This window comes from Pipra filicauda, unplaced genomic scaffold (assembly GCF_003945595.2).
Source record: "Pipra filicauda isolate LSUMZ 115617 unplaced genomic scaffold, ASM394559v2 scaffold128_size5466820_pilon, whole genome shotgun sequence".
Classification (NCBI taxonomy): Eukaryota; Metazoa; Chordata; class Aves; order Passeriformes; family Pipridae; genus Pipra; species Pipra filicauda.
Window position 1 is genome coordinate 2,753,407 of NW_024103751.1, and position 12,577 is coordinate 2,765,983.

General features: G+C 35.8%; 1 protein-coding gene across 1 annotated transcript in view; it reads left to right on the forward strand.

The window, feature by feature from the left end:
* Nucleotides 1-12,577, forward strand: part of ASCC3 (activating signal cointegrator 1 complex subunit 3) — a 246,623-nt gene that overhangs the window by 216,838 nt on the left and 17,208 nt on the right. The window contains exon 36 of the mRNA XM_027731475.2: nucleotides 7,854-8,078. Within this exon, the coding sequence (XP_027587276.1) occupies nucleotides 7,854-8,078 (225 nt within the window). The remainder of the gene's footprint in view (nucleotides 1-7,853; nucleotides 8,079-12,577) is intronic.

Genomic DNA, 12,577 nt, shown 5'->3' on the forward strand with positions numbered 1-12,577 from the left:
TCATCTCAATCAGTAGTTGGGCCAGCTAATTCAGCCAAGCTCAGTTTCAAAATGTGGACAGACGTCCAAATGGAACTGAAGTAGATTTCTCATGACAATCAGACTTTCGAATGTATACTCGGAGAGGTTTTCCCAGTTTTGTGTTAGCACATTACTGAGTTCAAGCACTGAAAAGCTTTTCTGTATTAGTGCAATATAATCAGTTTCAGTACAGCCAGAACCAGTCAGTTTTAAGTCTTTCCTATAATATGACTTGAGATTACAGGGAAAGTAAGTTGTGGGTCACTGCCCTATCTAGGTTTTAAGATTAAAAATAAATGGAGTGATGATAACACATGCAGAATGTGCTGGTTCAAAGCATTCTCACGAGAAGTAATCAGAAAAGTCAGACCTATTGGAGAGGCAAAAACTCAAATATACCATTTACAACAATAAAATGGAACAATTCTCTCACATTACGATAATTCACTTTATAAATGGAATTTTTAACATTCCATTTATATTTCTTTGCTGTGGTCAAAGTAACTTATTCTAGGTGAATAACTTAGAAACCTGAGAGGGAACTAAAGCCATATCTATGAAAGTTGTACAGGCTTAATACTATGAAAGTACCTGTACATTCAGGGGAAAATGTATTTTTAGAACAGGTTTTATTAGGACTGGCCAAAAAAAGTAGCGCCGAGTTATGGTTATGATCATAACCTTTATGAAATATGGATTTTGAGAGTTAGGACTTAGTAAAGTATGCAACTTAAAAAAGAAATTATCCTGAAACAGAATAGTTCTCTAAATATATTATTTAACATTTGGTAAAATAATTGCAACAATTGTATTATCTATTACTGTATCTTCCCCTACACTGAAACTCAGCTTCTCTAATATGCTTAGGAAACTAGAAAAGACAGGGAAAATCAACTTTCAAGTTAGTACAGAACTCCTAAGAACTTGTTTCCCATGTCAAATTATTGTTATTTTATATAATCCTCCCTCTCCCGTGTGCCAGCATGCTTGTATATTCTTTTATCACCTCCATGCTGAAGCAGAAGTCTGTAATTTAACTTGGTACTTTAGAAGTTCCCAGATCTGCCAGGTCACTCTCTGCTACTGGTAGCTAATATTGCTGACCTCCTATTGCTCTGTGCTCAGTGGCAAAGGTCTTTTAGACTCCTGACCTCTGGTCATCAGGAATGTCATCAGTAGTTTGTAGTTTGGATGTTTTAAGTAAGAAGTGAACTTGTGAAATCTAAACCCTTCAGGGTGTTTTTAAGTGATCACTCAACTGTTTCATGGCCCTAGGTTGTACTTTTTATAATCTCTGCAATTGTAAAATTTGTGGTGTTTATCATATGCAGCTATGTAAAAGCAAAAATCAAAGACTTGTCTGTTTAAAGTGAAAAGTCAGAATACAATTAGTATATGATTTCTCTGATCGCTAGTATGATAACTTTATAAGAATTGTAAGAACTTTTAACTTGTATGTTTCTATAATCTATGCCCATTGCAGAAATGTGCCCGTTTTAAATCCTGAAAGATAGTTACAAACTAATGTTTAAAACATAATAGATTTGCATAATTGCATGTTGATGGGTTTTACAACTTTCTCTCTTCAACTTCTCATGCTCAACTGGAAATTTCCAATATCTGCTCTGATGAGTCTTAAATCTGGAGACAGAGCCCAGGGTAGCCCACCCTCACTGTTTTGCTCTTACCTAGTTAATTGGATTAACTTTACTATTTGAATTCTGTATTTCTTTTTTTTTTTTTGACACATATCTATTATCTCTAAAAGTGCATTTAACACTAATTAGATAATAAATTTAAAAAGTTACTATTTGTTTCAAAAAGATATTGAGTAGGTCTTTTTCCTTGGACAGTGTTCTCAATCCTACACATATCTGTTTTCTTCTTGTCATTTTTCCAAAAGTAGAGAGTGGAGAATACTCTGATGGAGTACTAGAGAAGTGACAAGATCATTTTGCTATTACCCAAGCTGGAGTGGAGTGTTAGGGCAGACAGAGTCCCCAGTGAGGGTATGCCCTTTTCCACAGCCAGGGACAGCTGCTGCCTAGGGGCTGTGGCTTTGACTCCTCTGGGCCTCAGCGGCTGGCACAGGGCTTTGCTTTCTGCCATTCCTCCCTGACAGCCACCAACCCTGGAAAAGAAGGCATGGGAAGGCTCCCATTGGAAAGGAGCTGCCCTGCAGTGTTGGCTCCAATATACTGGGTGCCATTTGATGGCACTGCCACATATGCATGCAGTTGACAAGGAGAGATATTATACAGTAGATGAAGATTAGGAGCCTATTTATAAATATGGTGTCTGTGTTGAATTACAGTATAATGTAGTAAATATATTTTCATCTTGCTTGAAAAATTTTGTTGTCGTCTTTTGCATCATGTTACGCCATCTTTAAGATCTCTACAAAACTTCAGTCTGCTCTGTGGTTTACCAGAGCCTGCCAGGCTACCCTGGAAATCTGAAATGCTACTTCTGCAAAGTTTCTCTTAAAAGTATATTTTTACATGGGTAAAATAGAGTGAGCTGGTAGAAATGACAGGGGGTTTTGCCTTTTAGTCTATAACATGAATCTTGAAAACATGCATCATGCTTGTTCTTAAAACCTATAACTAGTAACATATGTTTATAACTGTCTTTTAACAGGAATATTGTCCTAGACCTTTTATGGCTAAGATTAAAAAAACACCCAAATGCTTTAAACTTTGGAAGTTGGAATTGTGTCCTATAAAACTGAGACCAAAACACATACATTTATAGGCTACCAATAAATAGGAGTTTATAATGGAATCACTAACAAAGTTAAACTTTTCAGAGCAGTAATTCTAGCAAGTAGTTCTCCAGTTCCATTTTTCAATCTATTTTCCTTTTTGATATGAGCTGAAAAACAAGTTTTAATTCAATTTGGTCTTCTTTTCTTCCTTTTCCTCTCTTTAAAGCACATATTTCCTCACATTTATTTGTTTTCTGAATATAAATGTAAGTTTGATTGTGTTCTAGCTGCCTGTCAGGATAAATCTGTGTCAATTTAACGTCTTTGCTTATAAGTCAAACTCAGATTTGAAAATGTGATGATAAAATATAGTATAAATATGTTGGTTAATTTAAATCATTTTCATAGTATATGGCTGTGTCATTCCTGTGTCAGATAATATGGTCTTGTGCTCCTGGGAGGAGCATGAGCAAAGGAAGATTAACTTGGGAACTTAAGAAATTTTTTTATTTTCCTGATGGTACAGGTAGCAGGATCAAATGAGATTTTTGTCAGGACATGAGTGGAGATATATATGTGTATGTATAAAAAATGGAAATAATTTCAAATGGTTTTAAGTACAGGAGCTCAAGTATCCTCAAAGAAAGAATTTGTGAATCTGTTATGAGACAGACCCCATTACCTAGCTGCTCACAAACTATTAGTCCTTGTTATTTCTCTATTTTGACCATGCTACATGTCTCCATCCTATATTAAGGATAATATAGATATCATCCAAATGAGGAGAGTTACAGTCTGCTTCAAATTTTGCATTCCAGCTATTTCCTATACACTGTAGCACAGTGTGGCAGGTCAGGACGGTGTAATAGAATACTCTGTGTCAATCTGTACAATGGCACACAAGACAAAAGCCAGTTATTATTGTTGAACTTATATATGCCTATCCAGTTACCCAAAAAATTCTGTTTGCACTTGCAAAAATAAGTTGCATATTGGCATACCTTAGGACTTCTGGTAGCAGAGAACTAAAATTTACTTCATAATGTATTATTAGTGTCAACTGCAGAACAGCCATGAAAACTCCCCACATTTATTTATTGCGGCTTATTTTTATTTGTTCATTTTGTGCAAAAATGATGATTTTTGCAGTCTTTCAGCATGTACTAAGACTACGAGAAGCTTATGTAATTTAAACCAAGTTTCAGGTAAAGAGACTGCAATTACTCTATTAGCTAAAAATGATCCTCATCTTTTCTCTTTTTTATTATTTTGGTAGTTACTTTTAGTACTAGTTTACTGCAAGATTTTTTAATACTTTAGCTTAACAACTGTTAGTTTTTATAGCAAATTTTCTCAGAATGCTTTTCCTTTGTTTCTTCATCAGAAACTTCAGAAAGAGCAAAGCACATTGCAAGTTTATTAAAGTTGAGAATATGGTGTGTTTGGGTTCACAGTATCTATATAAAGAAAAGGAACATACAGGCAGTCAGTCAGTTCTAGGGCAGTTTCAGTAACAACATTGCTAAAGAAAAGACTACTGGTTCAACTCTGGAATGTGAGAAACTATTTTTGGTTTATTTTAGACCCTCATTGTTACAATTTAATCAACTGCTCTTTAAAGTCTAGAACTCATTAACTTTATAAGTTTTACTGTTCCCATGACTGAACTTAACTTAAAATATTCAAGTTTACTTTAGTTGCTCACCTTGATCCTATTTCTGTCTGTGGTCCACAAGTATCCTCTTCTTTTCTGTAGGCAATGTGGCAAGATGTAGTTACTTGAGATTTAAAATATTTTAGAAGATTTACATGTAGTATAAGTTTATAGTTCAGCTCTTACTATAAATCAGTCATTCCAGCCAAACTTACACTTTTTGTGGGTTGAAAGAAAATCTGGGTTTTTTTTAACTCTATGGACAGTGTGAAGCATAGTACTCACCATGTTGGGTACCTTGTTTAAATTTTAGTTCAGTCTGACTCCTCAAATGCCTAATAGAACCACAAAACTGCAAAAGGTTAATTTTAGAATAGGATGAGTTGTTTACTTTTAGAACTATTCTAATAGTTCAAATAAATGGTAAGTTGCATATTTGGAACACAATGTTGCAGACAGTGTTCTAAGATGAGTCTGTGGCTTGTGTTATGCAGGAAACAGAGTTCAGTTACCAGAATAGCCCTTTGGCCTTGTAGAATGTAACTGTTGAGTTTATGCAGGTCTATGTGTGACATTTCTCCCTGGCAGTGCAAGTTACAGTCTCCTATATTACCATCCCGCATCACGTACAGGTTGAATTGTAAGTCTGAGAGGACTTCTACACCCTTGAAATGATGCAGCAGTCTCCAATGCCCAAAACAAGACATTATTGGGAAAGTCCATCACAGAAATGCAGGCGAGATGTGACGTGACTACCAAATGCACAGTTGCAGAAGCCGTAGCTAAAATTCCTAGTTATCTCCTGGTGTACTCCGAGTTATGAATAACTGTGTAGGTGCTGGTAAACATATTATTTGCACATGAGCTGGAACACTCCTAATTTAAGAGAAGGAAATGGGAAAGTGAAAAATGCAGAGCAGTGTTTTGTGGTTTAACTATGAAGTTTGCATTGAGTTTCTGGACTTTAGAATGAAGATTAATGATTGATACGTAATTTGATCTGTTTCCTCACCCATGGAAGTAAGAACGGTGTTCAGATACAGTGTACTAAAACCATATATATTATATATTGTGTGGAATAGTTGAAGCTACAGCCTTTGCAGCACAGATTGAGATTCACAGTGAAAAGGAAAACTAAAATGAAAAAATATTGAGTGAACAGCAGGGCCCATTTGAGGTGATTACAAAGGATGTTTCTTTATTCTGTCTTTTCTTGTGCAACCTGAAAACAGTAGCGGGGGGTTGCAAGCAGAGTTCATCACAGAGTTGTCAATCACTGTCATTTAACATTTTGCAATGGAAGATGTCTTTATTCAAGGACAGCTGGGCAAATCAGAGAAACAGATTTGCAGTTAGTAGTCTGTCCAGCCTACACTAAGCAAACAAGGACAGGGCAGACATACCGGCCTCTCACATAAAAATATAATGGACTCTGCTGACCTCAGTGCCCTCCATTCAGCTTCATTCTCAGTTGTATAAAAGCTTCACTACCCATTCTCAATTTCCTTTAATTACCTACATGATGCAGATAAGAAAATGAACCTTACTTACTTACAGTCAATGATCACAAACAGGAAATTAAGTAGGCAAGTTGTTTAAAATAAGAAGAGTGTTTTCGAGGTAAATAAAACATGTGCTGGGGAAGAATTAGGGAAAATGCATTTTCAGGGCGTTGGAATGACTTGGCTGATCCTCCTTCTTTCTGCTACTTTAAACTGCAAAGCAAAATTAAGTAAAAATCTCCTTGGTAAATATTATTTAAAATATCTTTGAAGGAGAAGCCAGTTAAATAAAAAGCGTGAAGCAAACATGCAGAATTCTATAGGGCTTAAAAAGATTGTGACCTTAGGTTCAGAGAATAAATGACCACAGTTTTCACAAGAGATCTAGCAGAGACATCAGGATTAAGCAGCAGTTGTCTTTATTCAGTCTTCACTTCTAATCTGCAGTTGAGATATGAAATAAACTAATGACATTCTGATTTTCTTTCCAAAACTTAAATTGTCTAATACTTACCATTCTTTTTATATTAATATCAGTTTAGACATAGTTTCCTCATGCCATTAAAGAAAAGAGAAAATTTTGTGCTGTCAGTTTTCATGGGATGAAAAACAGCTATCTAACTCTTTTTAGGAAATGCCAAAAAAGGTTCTATGTGTTAGAATATTAATAAGCAGATACGGTACTTTGCAAGTCAATTAGGTAGTTCTAGTAAGTGTTCTAAAATTACCATTTTTCTTTGCCTTACTCTTTACTGGTTACTGTTGCAAATATTTCATTAATGTGGATTTGGAGGAAGTCTGACTGGAGATTGAAGACTAAAATGCATAATATTGAATCTGTAGTTTAAGAGGAATATAAAACCCTGAACACTTTAATTTAATGGTTTCTGCTAAGCCTGTAGTTTGGAAGACATTGCCCTTCGGGCTACCTACTTTTTATTTTATGGCAAAAGAAATACACTTTCTTAAATTCCAGATGGAAAAGATATCACATATTATAAAACTCTTACTTTATTTGCAAGTTTTCTACTTTAGAAAGATCATTCTCGTTCCAAACAATACATACACATACATGCACAAGAGGATTTTGCGGAGGAAAAAAAATTGCCAATTAAGTCAGAAGAATTACTCTTCAGCCTAAATTATCATTCTTAAGGTGCTTCTGTTGAACTTTCTTTCAGAGACAGTGAGTTTCCCTAGCAGGAGAATTAACATCTCTGCTCAGGCTACTAGAATAGTTGTACTTGCTCCTCTCAGCCCCACGGATGTTGCTGCTCTTAACTACATTTAGATTACATGTTGGTTTGCAGCTCCTTTTTGCAATACTGAGAAAGTTTTTACACAGCTTTCATTTTGGCATGAATAGCATTAGTCCCACTCTGTAGCACCAAGGATGGTTTTCAGCACATGCTTACAGTTTTGCTCATTGCTTTGATCACTCATCTGTTGCTTAGACACTGACTGCTCAAAATATTGAAAAAATATTTGAAAATAACCTTACCAGTGCTATTTCAAACCTACTGTGTTTTGAATAGAAACAGAAAAATATAAACCCTGAAAATTGAAAATGTGAATTATTGACTTCTATATAGCTAAGCTTAAAATGTTTTTGTGAACCAACAAGGTAGGATATCTGTAGAAGGTCATCTTCTACTACTGAATCCATCCAGTGAATGTTTTATTTCATTGCTTATATTTTCCTCTTGTCTAATGTTACTACCAACTGTGGGGAAGAAAAAAAATTTAAAACCTATAACTGAGTGAATATTTGTTAATATTATATTAGTTATTGTTTCCCACATGTGATTTTGATAAATAAGTACACTTTCTAAACATTTAAATGATGCTATTTTAACAATAAAATCTAACTGTAGTAAATTAAGTGCATATACTTTTAATGTCTCAGCAAGGAATAATAGTTATTCTGAAGTTAATTACAATTATTAATAATTTATTTCTTTTTTTAAAGAATGCTGACGAGTACACGGATCTGCCTGTGAGACACAATGAAGATCAAATGAACAGTGAACTGGCAAAACACCTTCCAATTGAAGTCAATCCCCATTCATTTGACAGTTCACACACAAAAACACACCTCCTGCTTCAAGCCCACTTCAGTCATGCCATGCTGCCTTGTCCAGATTATGCAACTGATACAAAGACAGTACTGGATCAAGCAATTAGAATATGCCAGGTATTGTGATGCATTTCAGTATGTAACTCTGGTTGGGTTACTATTTATTCTTAGAGTGGTGTAGTATTTTGAATATAGAAAAATCTGAAGATTTGTTATAGTCTTGTGGAGAACTGGTACGACATGGTATTACAGCACTGTTTGGGGAGAAACTGGATGCTCATAAAGATTTTCACTTTATAGAACTGGAGGTAAACAAACTTATGGTAAAAGAGATAGTGGTACTCTGGCTGGAAGCATCTATTGCCATAGGCTCACCTCTGCTTTCATATGCAACAGCTTCCTATCTCTGTATCATGGAATGTTTTATGTAAGTCATTCCTGCATGAGTGTGCTACCTGCAGATTGTTATGCTGACCCCCAAGAACCTGTCTCCACCTTCAAGAACCCATTTCCTCTGGGTACTTTTATTTTTATAGCACCCGAAAGCACTACAGTCACTGCCAAGCATAAATAAAACATGTTTTGAAATGTGATTTTGGACGAGATACAGGGGCTTTCTCTAACTTGTATATGTCTTTTGTGTCCCAGTTATCACACAGTGAAAGAGCACACTTTCAAACTCCGATTTTAAACTCAGTCTGGAGTCTTGTGTCTTTTTACAGTTGTACTCCAGTTGCAACTCACAGAAACTAAACTGACCATGGAGAGTACTGGTAACAAGTGATCACATGCACAGCTGCATGCCTCAAAAGAATTTTAAAGCAGCAATTTGAGTTCAGAATAGAGTGCTGCCATATCTGAAAAGATCTGTTAGTGTTACAGCAGGAAAGGTGAGCTCTTATTGTCGCAGAGAACAACTGCCCCTCTGATTCTGCTGGAAAGAAATATTATTCTCTTGTCCTACTGGACAAGGATTCATTCACAGGTTCTTGAAGATCAGGCAGCCTTCAACAAACTATGGTTCAATATCTGTAAAATAGAGCCAGTAATTCTTTCTTCCTACAGTTCTCTAGACAGAGAAAATACTGTGGGCAGTTTAGTATCCAGTGATTTGATTGAGGCTCAACCTTATACTAAAAAAAACAAGCTTAGAGTACTAATATAAAACAAAGCAAAACTGAAATTAAGAAAAGGAAAATAAGAAGCAAATAACACCACAGATGTTACTGCTACACAATCCTAAACTTGGCAACCAGCAGTGCTTGGATTCAAGTCTATTCCAAATATTTCAAATCAATAAAATCATGGTGCTGAAAGCTTCAATGTAAGGACAGTTATACAATATACTCAGTTATTAACAGAGAAAAATGTCACTTGCTCAGGTGAGAAAATTCACCTTTGTTTCAAAGGAATCATATACTTTAAGTTCATTTAGATGTTTGTGGAATTAGCATTTGGGAGGTAATTACATATTTGGGGAAAATGTAAATTAAATATCATTTTCAATAATTATTTTGCGTAATATTTGTCCTTCTTTGCTAAGAAATGTATTTTCTTAATCCTGTTACTGCATCATAGGCATTTCAGAAACAATAATCACTCAGAAGAAAAAACTCTAAAATATTTAGCAGTACCTTTAAAGTGGAGTTCAGAAAAACACCATTATTATGCCTTGGCACTCCAGCCTTCAATTAACTACTACATAATGTTATGTATCCAGTCATCTTAAAAAAAAAAAAATTCTTCTTTAAAAAACAAAACAAAACCAAAAAAAAAAAAAAAAAAAAAAAAAAAGAAAAAACATGCAAGCATTTTTGTATTTTGAAGTTGGCACATGGTTTACATCTCTTGGGAGAATATTAGTTCCATGTAATTAGTCACGCTTTCCAAACGGAGGTTAAAGTTCCCAGAATCTAAGCAATAGACAGGGTTACACTTTCCATACTGGTTGTTACCTTTTTCCTTAGCACTGACCTGATGATGAACTCTGGGTCAACAGAGGTAGAAAAAAAGATGTTAGTTGTGAGAAAAGGAACTGAACCATAGAACCCATTTATATCCATTTTATCCATTGATAAACATATTCAGTGGGTGTTGTTCTGTGTGTGTGTGTGAACACGTGCTTGCGCATCGCCAAACATAAAATTCAGCAGTGAGGCTGGAATTGTTTTTTGAGTTACATTGAAATTTTGTTTATTTACTTCCAAAGTACTTCAGTGTTAAAGTTGTGTAGCTAACCTTCAAATTGTGACCCAGGTCCCAGGTCCCCTGCAGAGCAGATTTACCATCTCTAGCCATGATATATAGGCAAACCTCTTTCCATCACAGGCTATTAAACTTCTCCAGTCTTCTGTGGTGTCTTTCACCTGAATCAACCTTCTCTCCCATGGTCCTCTCCCTTTCCTGTCCCACCTGCTTTGTCCTCCCTTCCATTCCTCCGACATCTTCTGGGCCTCTTTCATCACTAGTGACTTTAGGCTGAGTAGCGTTAGTGGTCAGACAGAAAACTATGTTAACAGCATTACATAGGTAAGTGTAGCTGCTGGATTTCAGGTAAGATTTCACTATCTTCTAATGAAAAAAATTATGCAACCACTCTTAATTCTTCTGAGATGTCTTAAAAGTTTTGGCTTTACGTTAGAATTCTGTTCTTTATACTTATGATGAAATACAGAAGTCATAAGCATTTAACAGAATTTGAGGAGTCATGGTGGGAATGTAATTGTTCACATAGAAATGGAAGAAATATATTCTGTTACAATCTTTCTGTAGTTGGCCTTTGTTAGATGTAGGTGGAGTTCATTATAGCAAGATAAAATTTAGTATCTATATACCCAGGATGAAATGCAGAATCTTTTCGCTTTTACTGCAGAAATATGGGCAATAGCAATATGTAACATTCTGGAATGTAAATGCCTGTGTGCTCCCACACCCATCTCTGTACTGAATGGCCACTGAGGCATTGACTAGACTGAAGGAACGCCCCTGCTCTGCATTGAAAACCTCAAGTCAAAATCTAGTTTGTTATCAGTGACAGACTCTCATAAAGCACAGAAGGTTCCCTTGGCTCAGAAAAGCTACCATGACTTCCTATGTAACCTTGGCCAAGTAATTTAATTTTTATTTGCCTCTGTTACCATTAATACAATTACAGTAGTCAAAATATTCTCTTCAAGCCTTGCACTCTGCATTATTTTTACTGAGAAAAGCTAGAGATGTCAGTAAGATGGTGCTGAGCACTCCGGTAGCTGCTCAGAATCAAACATTTTTTCACTTCTTGAAGGGGAATGAACATTAAATAATAAAAATTCTAATGAAAATATTTTTCTAATATTTTTATAAAATATAGTTATTATTGTAAAGACAATACCTCTCCTTTTTTTTCCTATCTGATTTAAGAATATGTGAAACTAAATATAATCTCTCTTTTTATTTCTTTTTTCAAGCTTTATATTTTGTGACTGTGTATTCAGCGATCTGTTCTTACTCTGCTGTTCTAAGACTATTGCCTATATTTGCATTAATTGAAATGGATAATTGAGGCAGTAATACTGTAAGTCTTGGATTCAGCAGGGCCGTCTCTTCTTAGAAATAATGTGACAGTTGCTGGCTTTGCATTGGGATTGGCCACAAGCCTCCACTTGTAGTATAATCGTTGATAAAATATTTTAATATTGCCAGGAATAGAACTGCCATGGAGCTCAGCCTTAACCTTTGAGAAGTGTTTACCTATGGATGTGTTAAACACATCTCAGTAGGGTAGCTGTGCACTGAGAGAAGATGGACATGAAAACAGATTCCAAACTGCAGAATAAAGATTGGTTTGCAGGGGACAATTAGTTTGCACATCCCTGAAACAAGTACCTTGTAACGCTGTCACTGATGGCCTGTCTTTCCCCATCATGTTACTCCTCTGTAGAATCTAATTTTGACAGGAAAGGAAAAAAACTCTTTGGATGAAGCACTGTGTTTCCTTAGCTAGATGATGATGATGCTTTACCCATTCTAAAATCGTTAAAGTAAATAAGTTGCTTCTGGTCACTTAAATTGCAAATTTTCCCACAGTTCTTACGAGAATCATCTTTGTGGTACATGTTCAGAGTTGCACAAATGTACTGCCCAAGTCAGCTAAGAGCTACCTTTTGTAGAAAATACTTACTGTACTGAACTTCAGGCTGTTCTGGGTGATGGTTGGAGCTGTATCTATTGCTCCTCAGAAGGAGCAATAGTACGCAAAAGGTAGTTCCGGGCCATATCAGCACAGATACAAATAGCAGAGGAGCTCATGTTGCCATTTCGTGACTGAAAGAAAGAGTATGTCCCTCAGCCCTGCACTTCTCATCATACCCAAGCCTCAGTTCATAACAGCCACTAAAAGTATTGATTGGGAGAGCCATATCCCTTGGATCTTTTCTTTTCCTTCCTATGAGGAAATGGAGAAGTTCTTAAAGATTCTGAAAGTGTTTTGAGCTCATATATTGCCTGTTGTTAGTGCAGGTGTGCCAACGACTTGCTGCAAGGTGGTGGGAGTTACTGAAAAGGCCTATTTTACAGTTGCATATGTAAGATTTGTCCAGAAGTGTCCAGAGAAAGAGCTTTTGTGTAATGGCTGCATT